Here is a 15976-nt window from a genome sequence, read left to right as displayed (position 1 = left end):
GGGGAGTAGCACTGAAGAGGCTGATTGAAAGGTTATTGCTACCAATTGGCAGCAGGAAGAATAAAGGGTTCAAACGTGCAGAGAGGGCTGATTTAGAACAAGGAAGTTTGGGATTTTTTGCAGAGGGAGAGAAGAAAGTCAATGTGAAAGCTTAGAGACTTTGCGTATGATAAGAAGGAAAGAGTGAAGCTGTCAAGTAGTAGATATGTTAACTATGATCAGTTAATGTATTTTTTAACTGCTGTTTTAATTTGAGATAGACCATACACATTCAAGGTTGAACAATTTGCAAACATGATTTTAGGTATTGGAAATCCACTGCAGATGACACTTTGAGGTAAAGATATTTTTCATAAGTACACTGGTGCAGGGATATGTTAAGAGGGGTGACAAGTCTACCAGAGGGCTACATATAAAAGTTGAAGATCAGTGGGGCTAGAAGAGAGTCCTGCAGGATGCCATATTAGACTGAATGCATAGGACTTAAGTTGCACATATAGGTGGTGGCAACAGCAGACATATCCAACCCAATAGAGGACTATGCCAGGATGCCAATACAACATCAGAATGTAAAGCAGAATTTCATGATCAACAGTGCTGAATGACGTAGAGAAATCTAGGCTGTTGAGAGGTCAGGGATCACCTTTCTGATGTGAGAGTTGATGAATAACAGTTTCAGTATTACAGTCTGAGCAAAAAATTAGTGATGACTCTCTAAATAACTAATTAAGAGGGTTGATGCGTAAGAGCAGGACTATCTTAGTCTTCGTAAGACCCCATGCCCCCCACAACGAGTTTTTGTAAGACTAGTCTAAGGTACTAATCAAACCTATGCAAGATAAGGATTCCAGTTTAAAAGCAAATGGGTTTATTCAAAGATATGTGCATTACTGAAAGCAAAAAGTAATTAGTTACTTCATTAAAAATTGCATCAATCAAAAATGTAAAACCAATATTCTGTGAGAGGTTTAACATAAGGTCAGCCTCTGAAGAAAGCCCATTGAAAGAAATAAGTAAAAACCAAATCGACAGACTGACATAAAATTTGCTTTCAATGAAGTAAGCCAAAAGACTGAGGGCCTGATTCAGATCTTGGCGGACGAGTTACTCCGTCACAAAGGTGACCGATTTCCTGTCCGACAAAATATAAATCCCATTATATGTTATGGGATTTATATTTTGGAGGACAGGATATCCATCACTGTAGTGACAGAGTAGCTTGTCCGCCAAACTCCAAATCAGACCCAAAGTATTATATCAATAAACAGACCAGCATCAACTTTGCTTAGCTAGAAAGCCCAAAAAAGAATTGGCTCGTCTTCAAAACACAGTAGTTTTATAATATTTCGAAGTACAGAAGCCACATCCATGACTCAGCATAACATGACTTCAGAGGCAATGTCACAAAGGTACAGCCAGTCATTATTCTGATAAACACACTACTTTTGGAGACACCTATTTCGAAGTCATACAATAGTTGTGCGGTTGCATCAGGTACATAGAGGTAACATAACAAGAACATTAAGAATTATCAACACATTCCTTTGTATGTTTTGTGCCCTGTCCCAGCGTTAGGGGTGACAACATCTAACGTATGGCTTGTTTTCATGGTTATCCATCTTGGGCAAACTGTAAGTGGTGGGGAGGGCTATTGCTATGCAGTGTAAGGAGCTCAGCACGATGAACGGGTAAAGGAAATATCAGGAGTTGGTGCCAATTCAAGTAAAAAAAACAATGTTAAAGAAAAGTAAGCTGTGTTATAACCAACTGTGGGGTTTCTGCTGTTAGGGGCAGCGATCAATATTATGGTAATGGGTTTGCATACTGTCGGGAGAAGCAACCCTATCCCCAGAGGCAGCCCATCTTAATGTTGGTGTGCAGCATACTGAAGTTCGTGCCGAGGGGTATGTTGAGTATGTAAACAGTGCTCTAAGCAAGAATGGCTAGTGTTGATCCTGGTATCTAGCTTCTTTGAATGGTCCCCACTGCCTCTTCTACTTCTGGTACTTTGTCTAATGTGTCCCTCTAGTGTTGATGTTCTGTATCAGTGTTACTTCCCTGTTCTGACTCAGTGTTATAATTTGGGTTTAGCCAGGGTCCCAATACCTCGCTCCATAACCCTGCTATGGGGTACTTCCTGGTTCCACGTCCATCCTCAAACTGATGCACCCTTTCCTCTGCTTCCAGCCATTTTGTAACATCTTATACCCAGTCTTCATATATAGGAATTGGGGTGGACTTACAGGTCATCGCAATGTGGCGCTTACCCAAGGCCAGTTCTAGGTTCAGGAATCTAGAATCCACCTTGCAAGTCTTGGGTCTCAAGAATGCACCCAATGAGCAGGCCTCTATATCATGCAGGATAGTGCGTTTGAGTGTGAGGTGCACCTACGTAATACCACCACCCAGAATACCAGGAGGACGGGGCAGCTCCAAGACATGTGTGGAAAATCTGCATCTGGCTGTCTGCATCTCGGACACACCCCTGTATCTGTTTCATATTTTATCTGAAGTCTATGTGGGGTGAGGTAGGTCATGTGAAATAAGTTAAATAGGGTATATTTAAGCCAATATTGTGGGATATCTTTTGGGGATATGCAATTATTTTATGCCATTCTTTGTCAGTAAGCTCATGAATATTATCCCATTAAGCTCTCAGGGCGGTCAAGGGTTGACGTTCCATGTCACCTAATGCTCTACAAAACCAAGTGACTTGGTGAGAGTTGCCCATCGTCAGCAGTAACCTTAGAGTATCATGTGTCTTGGACTCTTCCCTTCCACAATACCATAGGTCTACGAGTGCTCGACGTAAGGCTTCATAATTCAAAAATGTACCACTGGGTAATGAATATTGTTCCATGACATCGCCAGGGCATGAGCATCCCCATCTGGAAACAGTCTCCCACCAATTCCAATCCTGCAGTCATCCAGGCGGCCAGGTTAGCCGGGGCGAACAGGATTAGCTGGGTTACCATGTGGGAGAGCAACCAGTGGGAACCCAGGGGCGTATGTAACTGCATTCCGGTTTCTCACTTGGCATCTTCCAGGTGTACAATGCCACCTTCAGGAGGATGGTGGGATGCAGGATATTTACATGCTGATTGAGCAATTTTGGCAGTAGAAGATCTCGATGAGGAGCTAAGCCTATATGATCTAAAGAACTACTGTGAAAATCATCCAGCCACTTCGTGATCCATTGTAACTGTGCAGCCATGTAATATAGCTCAAAGTCCGGCACCTCAAAGCCGTCTTCATCGAGTGGGTGCCGTAAAATCTTAAGTAAAACCCTGTGTTTACCTCCGTCCCATATCAGATCATGCAGTAGTACATCTATTTGTCTAAACCAAGTGACAAAGATATTTATCAGAAGTTTTACAAAAAAATACAAAAGGTGAGGGAGAGCTACCATTTTAGTCACAGCAAAGGGACCAATACTCCATCCCGAATTTCCTTTCACTTAGATCGTCTATTGAACGATAGACATAAATACCCAAGTATTTAAAAGAGAAAGTATCCCATCTTAGACGCTCAGGCAGATCATGTGGGTGTGGGATACCTCCGATAAATGGGAATAGACAGGTGTTAGCGCGGTTTAATCACTGGCTGATACCGCCCGAAATTCCTCATGACGTGCCACTGCTGTACGTCCCCATCTCATGCCGTGTGCTATTACTATACATGGTCATTTGCATACAGCGAGATAATGTGCTGGAATCCATCTATTACTATACCTTCTCCATCACCTTCATTGCAGAACAGCGCAGTTAGGGGTTGTATCGTTAGGGGGAATAGTAAGGGCGATAGGGGGTAGCCTTGTCTTGTCCCTCTATGAATCTCATATTTGGAGGAGGTCGTGCTCCCCATCCTGACTCTCACGGTCGGGTTAGTGTAAAGCAGTGTAATTCATTTAATCCATCCCACTCCCCTAGGACCATCTTGTGTAAGACCATAGTTAGGAAATTCCATCTAATGGAACCAAACGCCTTTTCAAAGTCCTATGACATGGGCACAGCATTGGGTTGGTTCTATATATCTGGATGGTACAGGACGTGGACTATAGCAACACAAAAGGATGATGGACGGAGTGCTGAACAATGCAAACACTCCCAGTCACAGATCTGGGTTAAATCCATTGTTCTTTTGCTCACCATGCCACCCCAGTTTGGACCCAGCCATATGCAAATCAGTCTTGACCCTGTTCCACATCAGAACAGTCTAGGCCGAACTGCCATGCCAGGTCCTCCCTGGACCGGAAACAAGCATCCTGGGACCGGTTTCAGGGTATTACCCTTCATCAGCCAGGCTAGCTTGAATCCAGTGGCACAGTGAGCAAGGGACCCACGTCTGGGCATACCCTTCCCACTTAGGGCAACTTTAGCAACACAAAAGGATGCTGGACGGAGTGCTGAACCACGCAAACACTCACCCCCAGTCACAGATCTGGGTTAAATCCATTGTTCTTTTGCTCACCGTGCCACCCCAGTTTGGACCCAGCCATATGCAAATCAGTCTTGACCCTATTCCACATGGGAACAGTCCAGCCCCAACTGCCAGGCCAGGTACTCCATGAACCGGAAACAAGCATCCTGGGACCGGTTTCAGGGTATCATCCTTCATCAGCCAGACTAGCTTGAATCCAGTGGCACAGTGAGCAAGGGACCCACGTCTGGGCATACCCTTCCCACTTAGGGCAACTTTAGCAACACAAAAGGATGATGGACGGAGTGCTGAACAATGCAAACACTCAGCCCAAGTCACAGATCCGGGTTAAATCCATCGTTCTTTTGCTCACCATGCCACCCCGGTTTGGACCCAGTCATATGCAAATCAGTCTTGACCCTGTTCCACATGGGAACAGTCCAGCCCGAAATGCCAGGCCAGGTCCTCCCTAGACCGGAAACAAGTATCCTGGGACCAGTTTCAGGGTATCACCCTTCATCAGCCAGGTTAGCTTGAATCCAGTGGCACAGTGAGCAAGGGACCCAAGTCTGGGCATATCCTTCCCACTTAGGGCAACTTTAACAACACAAAAGGATGATGGACGGAGTGCTGAACAATGCAAACACTCACCCCCAGTCACAGATCTGGGTTAAATCCATCGTTCTTTTGCTCACCATGCCACCCCAGTTTGGACCCAGCCACATGCAAATCAGTCTTGACCCTGTTCCACATGGGAACAGTCTAGCCCGAATTGCCAGGCCAGGTCATCCCTGGACCGGAAACAAGCATCCTGGGACCGGTTTCAGGGTATTACCCTTCATCAGCCAGGCTAGCTTTCATCCAGTGGCACAGTGAGCAAGGGACCCAAGTCTGGGAATACCCTTCCCACTTAGGGCAACTTTAACAACACAAAAGGATGATGGACGGAGTGCAGAACAATGCAAACACTCTCCCCCAGTCACAGATCTGGGTTAAATCCATCGTTCTTTTGCTCACCATGCCACCCCAGTTTGGACCCAGCCATATGCAAATCAGTCTTGCACCTGTTCCACATGGGAACAGTCCAGCCCGAAATGCCAGGCCAGGTCCTCCATCATTCTTTTGCTCAACATGCCCAATCCAAGGGGTCCCAACTTTGTAATTTTCGAGCCAGTCCCTCGCTTCTTGGAGGTTATCACAAAAGTGTGTCTTATCTTTTAATTTAATTTGGTGGGAAATATTAGAGTGTATTGCATGCCTTTGTCCCTGAGCAGTATTTTAACTGCAGTGTATGAAGCCTTTTTAGTCTGGACCGCGGCTGTAGAGTTAGGAAACATAGGTACTTTACCATTCCCCGATTGGTAAGGGCCTTCCTGATCTCAGAAATGAAGCAGTTTAGCAACCACAGTGCGTGGTTACCTACGGGAGCTGGAGGCCTAGCGGGTACTCTATGGGCTCGTTCCAGCATGAAAAAAGGAGTGAGGTGGGTCAGGCCACAACTGATTTAATCCAGTTCTCAAGATAGGTCACCATATCATCTCCCTCGTTGCCTTCTAGGAAACCCACTGAGTGACTGGTGCGGCCTCCTGCATCTTCTGCCTGATATTCCAAAATGCGTACTCAGTCCACCAAAGCTTCAACCTGTCGCACGAGGACTTCCTGCACTGGGTGAACCTCCTCATACCCCTTCTCCACTTCATGTACTCTGGCAGCCAAATATAGCCGCCAGGTTTTTATCAAACTGGAGTTGCATGCAAGACTAAATTTTGTCCGCTACCCCTGTGGCCTCCATTTCATGCGCTTGGGGGTATGGGGTGTCCTGTGTAGCCTGAGATTGTCTGATTATGGACTTCCTCTTATTCATTGATACTAAGTATGTTGTCATAGGGGCAGGTACCAGCCCAGGCACTTATATAGGTAAGGCTGTTGGATGCCTGTGAAGGAGTGGGGTAGGTCCACCTGAAGTGCTGTGGGTGTCTCTGTGCTCTCAGCATGTAGTGTTCGTGCCAAGCAAAATCTGGCCATCACAGGTAAGGGCTGCAGCCACCACTATCCGCACTCTCAATCCTCTGCTGCCAAGGCACACCTTAAATCACTGTCTTCCATTCGGGCAAGGCCTGTGGCCGTCCAACGCACCATGCCACACCAAACCCGCACACCGCACCACAGCGGTTAGTTCCCCCAGCCAGGCGGGAGAAGTACGGTTTTATAACATCTTCTGATAGAACTTGATTATTATAAAGAGCCTTGGGGCAAACGTGTGCATGGCCTCCTCTCAGCCGTCACAGGACCCCAGTGGCACTGACCTTTACAGATTGCCGCATCCTCCATGGAGTTGCGTGGCAGGCTCTCCGGAGCGCAGCTGGGTGGCCACAACAGTCAACCAAGCTCCCCGGGGGGTTAGTAATGGTCGCTGTAGTCTGTGACCATGCCACCACAGGAAGTGTGCGTGGAAAGGGCCAATACCCCAGGCCCTCTCCCTTCAGTCTGTTGCTTTCATTGGTGCCCACAGCTGTTGCTTGCGCACAGAGGGAGATGGGGAAGAGGAGCCAGCCGGCCAGTCGTGCCTCTCCGGAGGTCCCCGCAGCACCAACGTCGGGCGCGCACCACCTCCCCGGAGATGCACGAGGCCCAGGAGGAGCAGAAAATGCTCCCTGCACCTTGTCAGTGGCCGGGGCACCGCCCAAGCCTCCACCTGCATCAGCACGCGGTATCAGCGTCCGGTGTCACAGCAGAGGCCAACCCCAGGCAAACAGTAGGCCGCACAGCTCTGTGCCACAATCACTGGCGCTGCCTATGTCCACTGGTCTTTCCATTGAAAATTCAGTCAGGTGCGGGTGGGTTACCCAACTATTTCAGCTTGGCGTGGGCCCTCGATGAGCCCCCCCCCCCGACACTTGATGTGTCAGAGAAATTATTGGGCCACAGCGGAGCGATTTGATTTTGCACCCGCCATCTTTGGCAGCTTAGCCACACCCCACAAGAGGTGTTGATAATGTTCAGATAAGGGAGTGGATACAGAGAGAAGAAGAGGTTTGAAGGAAGAGGAGAGACTAATTGTCATAAAAGGTAGGCTGGCTGGAGTGGAAGATGTTGATCAGATAAGTAGTGGAGAAAGGTTAGAACAAGCTCCAAATATTGAGGTGGTAGGAAGGCCTTTGGCTTTGGTTATTTAGTCTGTTGAGAGAGAATAGTTGTTAGTTATGGTTTGGGTCTAGTTAGAGAAGAATGTGTTGATATTCCATACTTTTTGTCATAATGAGCAAAGACAAAGAGAGTTCGTGGATTTAAGCTGAATTTGGTTGCTTTTAATAAAGCTGGCTTGTGATTGCTTTTTGATTCAATCGGTGTATTATAGAAGGGTGAGCTTTAAATACAAGGACAAGGTTAAAAGAGCCACATTAGAAAACACCTTTAAGGAATCAGTGCAAACACTGAAAGACAGCCTTTTCTCCCCAAAAGAATACAGTTTTTTCGAAAGTGTCAGTTACGTACCTGAATCACTCTAGCAGCTGCTTTATCTGCACCTGCAACATACGAGAGAATAATGTAAGAACACTTGCACCAATGGAGTTTACCAGGTGTCTGGCAGCAATGCATGCAGAAAACAATCATCATTTTGGAGCATATTACATGTTATCAGTATGTCACAATATGTAATCCATGAGACAAGCATGTTTGTTACCAGTAAGTAACCCGTAAGTAGCTGAGGAGTGTGCATGAACAGGCACTGTATGTCCATCACTGTTGTCATTTCTTCTTGATAGCATTGTGTCTTCTAATGAGTCCCTATTTATCTGCCCTAATTCTGAATAGAGAAAATCTCTGTTTCTCATCATATTTTATATATTATGTTTATGGTCTCTCCTTCCGTCACTTAGTTACCCTCTCATTAATCATATCACTACCCTGTCTGCTCTTTCTGACCCTACTGCTTCATCATCACATTCTCTGTCTTTTCCCCTTTTTATGGGCGTCCCATGCTGTAATCTGTCTTTGGGTTTCTAACCACGCCCATGTCACGTCAGTCACTTTCATTGGTTCGTGGGCTTGCCTTCTAAAATCCGCTTGCTTTCATTTGTGAAAGGCATGCATATGTCATGCCTTTTCCGGTGTTTAGCCCACCTACACAACACCGGTAAACTACTGAAACCATTCGAGCCTCGATGTTTTCAGCATGATTTCCAGACTACTTTATATTTTTATTTTCCACGCAGCGCGATAACCCTGGGGTTTACATAGTGCAATCGCGCTCAGTTTTTCCGTTTTCAATTTCAGCGCGATCGGCTGCATTTTACATAGCGCGATCGCACTGTGTTTTTTACCTTGTAATTTGTGTGGCAAGGAAAGTCCAGTTAGGAGTTTACAACACTAATAGCTCTAACTCAAGCAAAAGCGAGACCTCTTGCATTGCAAATGCTTGGTTGGTTTGTTTTCTCTTTGCTTCTTCCCCCGGTCTTCTGTGCGAATTTATTTCTCCCTGCATAACTCACAGTGCGGCTATATTTTGTCTGGAGTCTCTCTTCAAAGTTTTGCAACTTTGGGGATCAGTGGGTGGGAATGGCCCTGTGGTTCCCCTTTGTCTCAACAAACATTTTGTTTGAAGCCGGCCTTGGGGAGCCTCGAGGCATCGGCATTTGTGAACGAGATACAAAGCAACAATGAAGACAAGCTCTCTGCCTGTAATTCGTCCTGTTCTTCTATTTGTCCTATGTGGAGGATCTATTTTTCATGTTGTCCCCAGTCCTCATCACTCTCCACTTGTCCTTGATCACGTTCATTTATGTAAGGTAGATCATTCACTCCCTATGCCATGATTCCATATTCCACCATGTATCACAGACCCTCTGCCTATGTTCTTCCTTACTGCATACCCTGCTTCTCTTTTTTGTCCCCAATTCATCATCACAAGTTTTCTGCGTGCCCTTTCATCTAGCACTTCCATGTACGAGAGACTTGCATCCATTAACAACGGAATCATTGCTTCTATGTTCGATCCTTACGAAGGATCTGTGTTTCTCTTCTTGCCCCACATTAATGGCAGGCTCTTCCCATAGTTACTCAGTGTATTAGCCTCTCAGTATCTGTTCTAACTTTACATAGGATCTTCTTTTTTTGTTTTCCATGTATATTTACAGCCTCTAAACGCTTGCCCTTCTGCCTGTTCCTCCATGGAGACAAGACCCTTCTCTATCTATAACAGGTGATCTGTCTCTGGTCTTACGTCTACGGACAGTTTATCTATTGTTAACCACCCTGTTTGTTCCTCTTTTCCATAGCATTTCTTTCTGACTACTGTTTGAGGCTGCTCTTTCTCTTGCTCATATGCGCTTTCTGTTGCTTTCTCCCTCATCTGCGCATTTGTAGTATATATGCCTATCTGTCTCCTACAAGGGCATAGTAAAATCTAATAGGTTGAGAGATAGCCATGGATGCCACACGGACAGGTGAAGAGAAGAACAAGACTAGAGAAACAGGCATATATTCAATAAGGATAGGACTGCATATACAATTGAGGTTCGTGTTTTAACGTACTTTTTACTTCAAAGTTCTAATATGAAATTGAAAAACAATTTTAACACATAAATGATGATGCTACAGGGCCAATCCCATGAGGCACTGCAGGACAGAACTTGTGAACCAGGTTAGGTATTGTACCCCATCTTATTTTAGAAATGCCCAGATGCTTTGGGTTCTGTCTCTTTGGATGTTTCACTCTAGTTATGCTACATCCCTCTGGCTCTACCTACCTCTGGTTCTTTGACAGGTTTGGTATAAAAGGAGGGTTTATGAATTGAAAATGTCAATGTTTCTTGCAGATTCCCAATCATTCCTTTGTTAGCACACTAATCAGAGACACAGTTCTCCAAACAGAAACTCAGAAATATAATTGCAAGGAAAACACCATGATGGAGCTGTGTAGCGGGGAACAAATGCAACAAAAGAGCACAAACTAAAAAAAAAAAAAAAAAATCATCAAAATTGCAAACACAACTCTTAACATCCCCACAATGAAAACTGCATAACCAAAGTTAGGCACTGCCCTACTTATTCTCACACTCCTAGGATACTACAACCGCTTTCATGAATGTCAGTATGTTATTATTAATTCAGATGGGACCATAGAAGATCAGGAACTCAGATTGAATCAAGGCAACATTTTTAGTTCAGGAGTGAATTTCGAATCATCCAAGGACAGTTAGTAACTATCCTCTGCAGTCAGACTTGCTAGGGCTTTCCTTTATGCAAATGTGAGAAACATAAAGTGCTTCTCTGGATCAATCGGGAGTGGTGCTAATCCACTAAGGATTTTGGTGCTCCACACCTGAGCAGGTCAACACATCAATACATTCAATATTATGTGATGCGCATTAAGCCTCACAAACAGACAGAGAATATTTTAGTATCAAATCATGAAGGTTTATTACAAGCTAATGGTTCACAGAAGGCAAAAATCAGGTTAGCAGCAATTTATACTCAAAATGCATATGATACAATTAGTAGACAACTAATTAGATCAATTCCTATAAAGCAGGGGACAAACCAGCGTGGGGTCGCCTCAAAGGGAAGGACAAAGGAAAAGTAAGTCCTCTCTCTGACAGAGCACTCTAAAATCTCTTTCTCTGTTCTGCTCTAAAAACCTACAACTCTTAACATTTTACCCAACAACACGTACTTCTAAAAAAACTGTTCAATCCACTTAAAACAAAATGATACAAGTATATACTCAAAAGGTTCTCAGGATTTCTCACAATACAAGCTTCTCTCTGAGTCCTTCAAACGTACACTATCTGTAACAAGAGAATGTACTATACTGCAAATTGCAGGTATCTCTTGAATTGACTATTGATTGAAACAACATTCCATGATAACTACAAAGAATGCAAGAGTCATTGAAACAACAACATTCCACAATAACTACAAAGAAAATAAAACATTTCTTCACATCGGAAAGAAGGAAAAAGAGCATTGGCTCCAGCTTGGCCAGAAATAGAATGATCACAAGTCACAAAGCAAAGATGGCAAGCAATGTTAACTCATTTGAAACTCAGACATACATCAGCTATAATAAAACGAAACAATAATTAACATAATGTTTCTATGTGGTAATCCAAAACATTCAATATATAAATACAAATTCACCAAATCTTACTGAAACATCCAAAACCATTAACAAAAAATATGGATTTTTTAATGAAGCAATTTGTTTACATACAAGTGTGACCTAAAACTACATCCAGTGAGTGAAGAGTCACTCTGCCAAACAAAATGGCTGTAAGTAGAGCTGTAAAGTTATTTGTGTTATTCTAGTTATGATCTAGACTGATATGTGTAGGAAAATGTCTCTGATGGCATGGTTACCCTCTAACTTTTTGCCTAACCAGGCCCCAGCACCAGTGTTCTTTCCGTTCTTTCCCTCAACTGTACCTTTGTCTCCACAATTTGCACAGCCCTGGCCCACAGATAAGTCCCTTGTAAATGGTACCCCTGGTACCAAGGGCACTGTGGCCAGGGAAGGTCTATAAGGGCTGCAGCATGTATTATGCCACCCTAGGGACCCCTTACTCAGCACATGCGCACTGCCTCAATGCCTTGTGTGTGCTGGTGGGGAGAAAAAGACTAAGTCGACATGGCACTCCCCTCAGAGTGCCATGCCCACAACCCACTGCCTGTGGCATAGGTAAGTCACCCCTCTAGCAGGCCTTACAGCCCTAATGCAGGGTGCACTATACCACAGGTGAGGGCATAGCTGCATGAGCACTATGCCCCTGAGAGAGTGTAGCTTATATACTCAGAAATTAACATGAAACGTTTATGAACTAATGCGTAATAATGCCGCATAGAAAATGTAATAATGTGTTTTGCTAAACGTGCGTTTGAAAATGTGCCCACGGGGAGTGGCCGCCAATGTATACAATGATTAATGAAACTGACTAATGATGTAGAATTAATGTGCTAATGTATGGTTTTACACTAAATGTTAAGGACTATATGCTAAAGTTCTGCTAATAAAACATTAGGCCTTAGTTAGCATGAGTCAAGGCCTAGCTGCCCGGTTTCATATTAAATGTGTTTTTCTAACGTACAGTGTGCTGACTTGCTTAAGGACATGAACTCGTACTTTTCCAAAAGTTAGAAGATGAGTGTAACTGTAGTAGATCCGTTCTCATGAAATTCGGTTTGCTCAAGGAAACATTCTTGCTGAATGCAACAGTGTAGACTAGTCACAGGTACAAGGTCACCTGAACCGGTACAGACAATGGAACCACTGACTGAAGATGCAAAAAGGACCACGAGAGTATGAAATCATACCGGACATTCTACCCGCTGGAGACGTCAATCATAAGAACCAATAAACTACGTGAGAACTGGTATGGGGTGACAATTTTGATGAACTCATTGGAAACCCATTGGAAGAAGATAGTGGGGTGCCAACCGCAACCAATTAGGAATTAGGGGACTGTACAACAGGAAAGGGATAAAAACCTATGGCACAGGGAGATATAGGGGTCGGAGAGGGGAGATGCTATTGCGAACTTTGCTATGACCCAGACACTTTGTCACTCTACCTAGAGACTTTGCTGTTTGGTTCTTCAAACCATCTTTGCTTTTACCTTGACCGTTTATACTTTACCTCCTTATGAGGGAAGTACTCTTTTACCTTGCGTTACCGAACTTTGCTGAATTCTTGGCTGATGGCGAATTAACTAATGTCCTGAGGACGAAGACTGAGTCTGTATGCTAACCCAATACGGAGGGTAACTATGATATGACGAATTGTAATTGTCTGTTTGCTTTTTCTTTCTAGGTACCAAGTGCTTCTTTTGACAGAGACCATAGTTAGATGTTTTCTAAATTGGTGTTACTAAATTGTTTTGCACAAAGCCCAACATGCCAATGCTAATTCGAGGTTAGTTAAGGGGTTCATTAAAACGGACGCAAATAGACAAATGACTGAATCTGTGCTTTGTTGAATAATGCTCTAACGATACTCTGCTAAGGCTAACCTATGTTGACGTCGTGTTATGTTCTAATGTTCATGATCTTTGCTCTGATGAAATCTTATTCGAGTTGCCATATTACGACAATGCTAATGTGTTTCTTGGTTTTGAGACTAATAAACTTGCTAGTAGAATTGTAATCAATAGGGAATAAACATCACAAAATTGTACTAAACTGGTGTGGTTATTCATGACTGAGAGGTCATGATGGTTTCTGAGTCTTATTCATCTGAATTGTCTTGTTATGATAAATATTGATGACGTTATTGACATATTGATTGACATGTTGATCAGCTATCTCGTCCTAAGGTGTCTTCAATCAGGGTCGAAAGATTCATTGGCCTAAAGCGAGTCCCAGAGTGAATAAATTAGTCATAAAGGGACGCGTTAACACCCCTACAGTGTCTAAGCCAATTCTTAGACATTGTAAGTGCAGGGTAGCCATAAAGAGTATATGGTCTGGGAGTTTGTCAAACACGAACTCCACAGTTCCATAATGGCTAAACTGAATACCGGGAAATTTGGTATCAAACCTCTCAGTACAATAAATCCACACTGATGCCAGTGTGGGATTTATTGAAATATTCACACAGAGGGCATCTTAGAGATGCCCCCTGTATACCAGTACAACTACTAGTGCTAGGTTGACCAGTTTCTGCCAGCCTGCCACATCCAGATGGGTTTCTGGCCACATGGTGTGAGTGCCTACGTCACTCTGTGGCCAGGAACAAAGCCTGTTCTGGGTGGGGGTGCTTCACACCTCCCCCTGCAGGAACTGTAACACCTGGCGGTGACCCTCAAAGGCTCAAGCCTGGTGTTACAGCACCCCAGGGCACTCCAGCTAGTGCAGATGCCCGCCCCTCCGGACACAGCCCCCACTTTTGGCGGCAAGTCCGGAGAAGATAATGAGAAAAACAAGGAGGAGTCACCCTCCAGTCAGAACAGCCCCTAAGGTGTCCTGAGCTGAGGTGACCCCTGCCTTAGGAAATCCTCCATCTTGTTTTGGAGGATTCCCCCAATAGGAATAGGGATATGCCCCCCCTCCCCACAGGGAGGAAGCACAAAGAGGGTGTAGCCACCCTCAAGGACAGCAGCCATTGGCTACTGTCCCCCAGACCTAAACACCCCCCTAAATTGAGTATTGGGGGGGCATGAACCCAGGAAACCAGATTCCTGATGACCTGAAGCAAGAAGAAGGATTGCTGACCTGAAAGCCCTGCAGAGACAACGGAGACAACAACTGGCTTGGCCCCAGCCCTATCAGCCTGTCTCCAGACTCAAAGAACCTGCACAGCGACGCATCCAGTGGACCAGCGACCTCTGATGACTCAGAGGACTGACCTGCACCCAAAGGACCAAGAAACTTCTGTGGACAGGGGCTCTGTCTAAGAAACCACCATCTTTAAAGGGACTCCAGCCTCACTCCGGAAGAGTGAGTCCCCAACACACTGCACCCGACGTCCCCGGCTCGTGTCCAGAAGAAACAATACTGCAGAGAGGACCCCCATGTGACTCCAACAACGTGGACACCCTGAATTGACCTCCCTGCACCCCCACAGCGACGCCTGCAGAGAGGATCCAGAGGCTCCCCCTGACCGCGACTGCCCGGTAACAAAGGAACCCGACGCCTGGAAGTAGCACTGCACCCGCAGCCTCCAGGCCGGAGAGAAACCAACTACCGGTGTAGTAGTGACTAGCAGGTGGCTGCCCTCCTTACCCAGTCGGTGGCTGGCCCGAGAAGCCCCGTGCCCTGCCTGCATCGCCAGAGTGACCCTGGGGCTCTTTTGATTCCTATCTGAATCCCGACACCTACTTAACACACTGCACCTGGCCGCTGAGAGTGTACTTTGTGTGCCTGTTTGTGACCCCCACCCAGTGCTCTACAAACACCACCTAGTCTGCTCCCCGAGGATGCAGGTACTTATCTGCCAGCAGAGTGAAACCAGAGCACCCCTATTCTCTATAGGTGCCTATGCTATTTGGGACCTACACCTGACCGGCCCTGTGTTGCTGGTGCTGGGTGTTTGGGGTTAACTTGAACCCCCAACAGTGGGCTGCCCATGCCCCGGAGACTAAACTTGTAAGTGCTTTACTTACCTGAAAAACTAACCAATACTTACCTCCCACAGGATCCGTTGATTTTGCCATGTCCACTTTAAAATAGCTTATTGCCATTTTTGCCAAAACTGTGTACATTACTTTTTTAATTCAAAGTTCCATATTTACCTATGCCAAGTACCTTACAATTTATGTACTTACTTTAATTCTGAATCTTGTGGTTCTAAAATAAATTAAGAAAGGAATATTTTTCTATATAAAAACCTATTGGTCTGGAGTTAAGTCTTTGAGTGTGTGTTCTCATGTATTGCCTGTGTGTGTACAACAAATGTTTAACACTACCCTCTGATAAGCCTACTGCTCGACCACACTACCACAAATAGAGCATTAGTATTATCTAATTTTGCCACTATCAACCTCTAACTGCATGGGCAGTGCAGGGACCCCCATGGACAGCCCCATCTCGCATTTCACTGTCTGCTCAGCAGACAGTCAAA

The 15976-nt window shown here is 45.0% G+C and overlaps 1 protein-coding gene across 6 annotated transcripts in view; it reads right to left on the bottom strand.

The window, feature by feature from the left end:
• The window catches only part of EDA (ectodysplasin A), a 1298941-nt gene that overhangs the window by 301455 nt on the left and 981510 nt on the right, over positions 1–15976 (bottom strand). For all 6 annotated transcript variants that reach the window (XR_011199055.1, XM_069209933.1, XM_069209941.1 and 3 more), the window contains exon 5: positions 7915–7946. Coding sequence is in view for 5 of the 6 variants with exons in the window: in XM_069209933.1 (XP_069066034.1) it covers positions 7915–7946 (32 nt within the window). In the remaining variant the exon portion in view is untranslated. The remainder of the gene's footprint in view (positions 1–7914; positions 7947–15976) is intronic.

The sequence above is a fragment of the Pleurodeles waltl genome, chromosome 2_1 (assembly GCF_031143425.1).
Source record: "Pleurodeles waltl isolate 20211129_DDA chromosome 2_1, aPleWal1.hap1.20221129, whole genome shotgun sequence".
Lineage (NCBI taxonomy): Eukaryota > Metazoa > Chordata > Amphibia > Caudata > Salamandridae > Pleurodeles > Pleurodeles waltl.
Note: the sequence above shows the minus strand (reverse complement) of the source record. Positions and strands in the feature narration are given on the sequence as shown.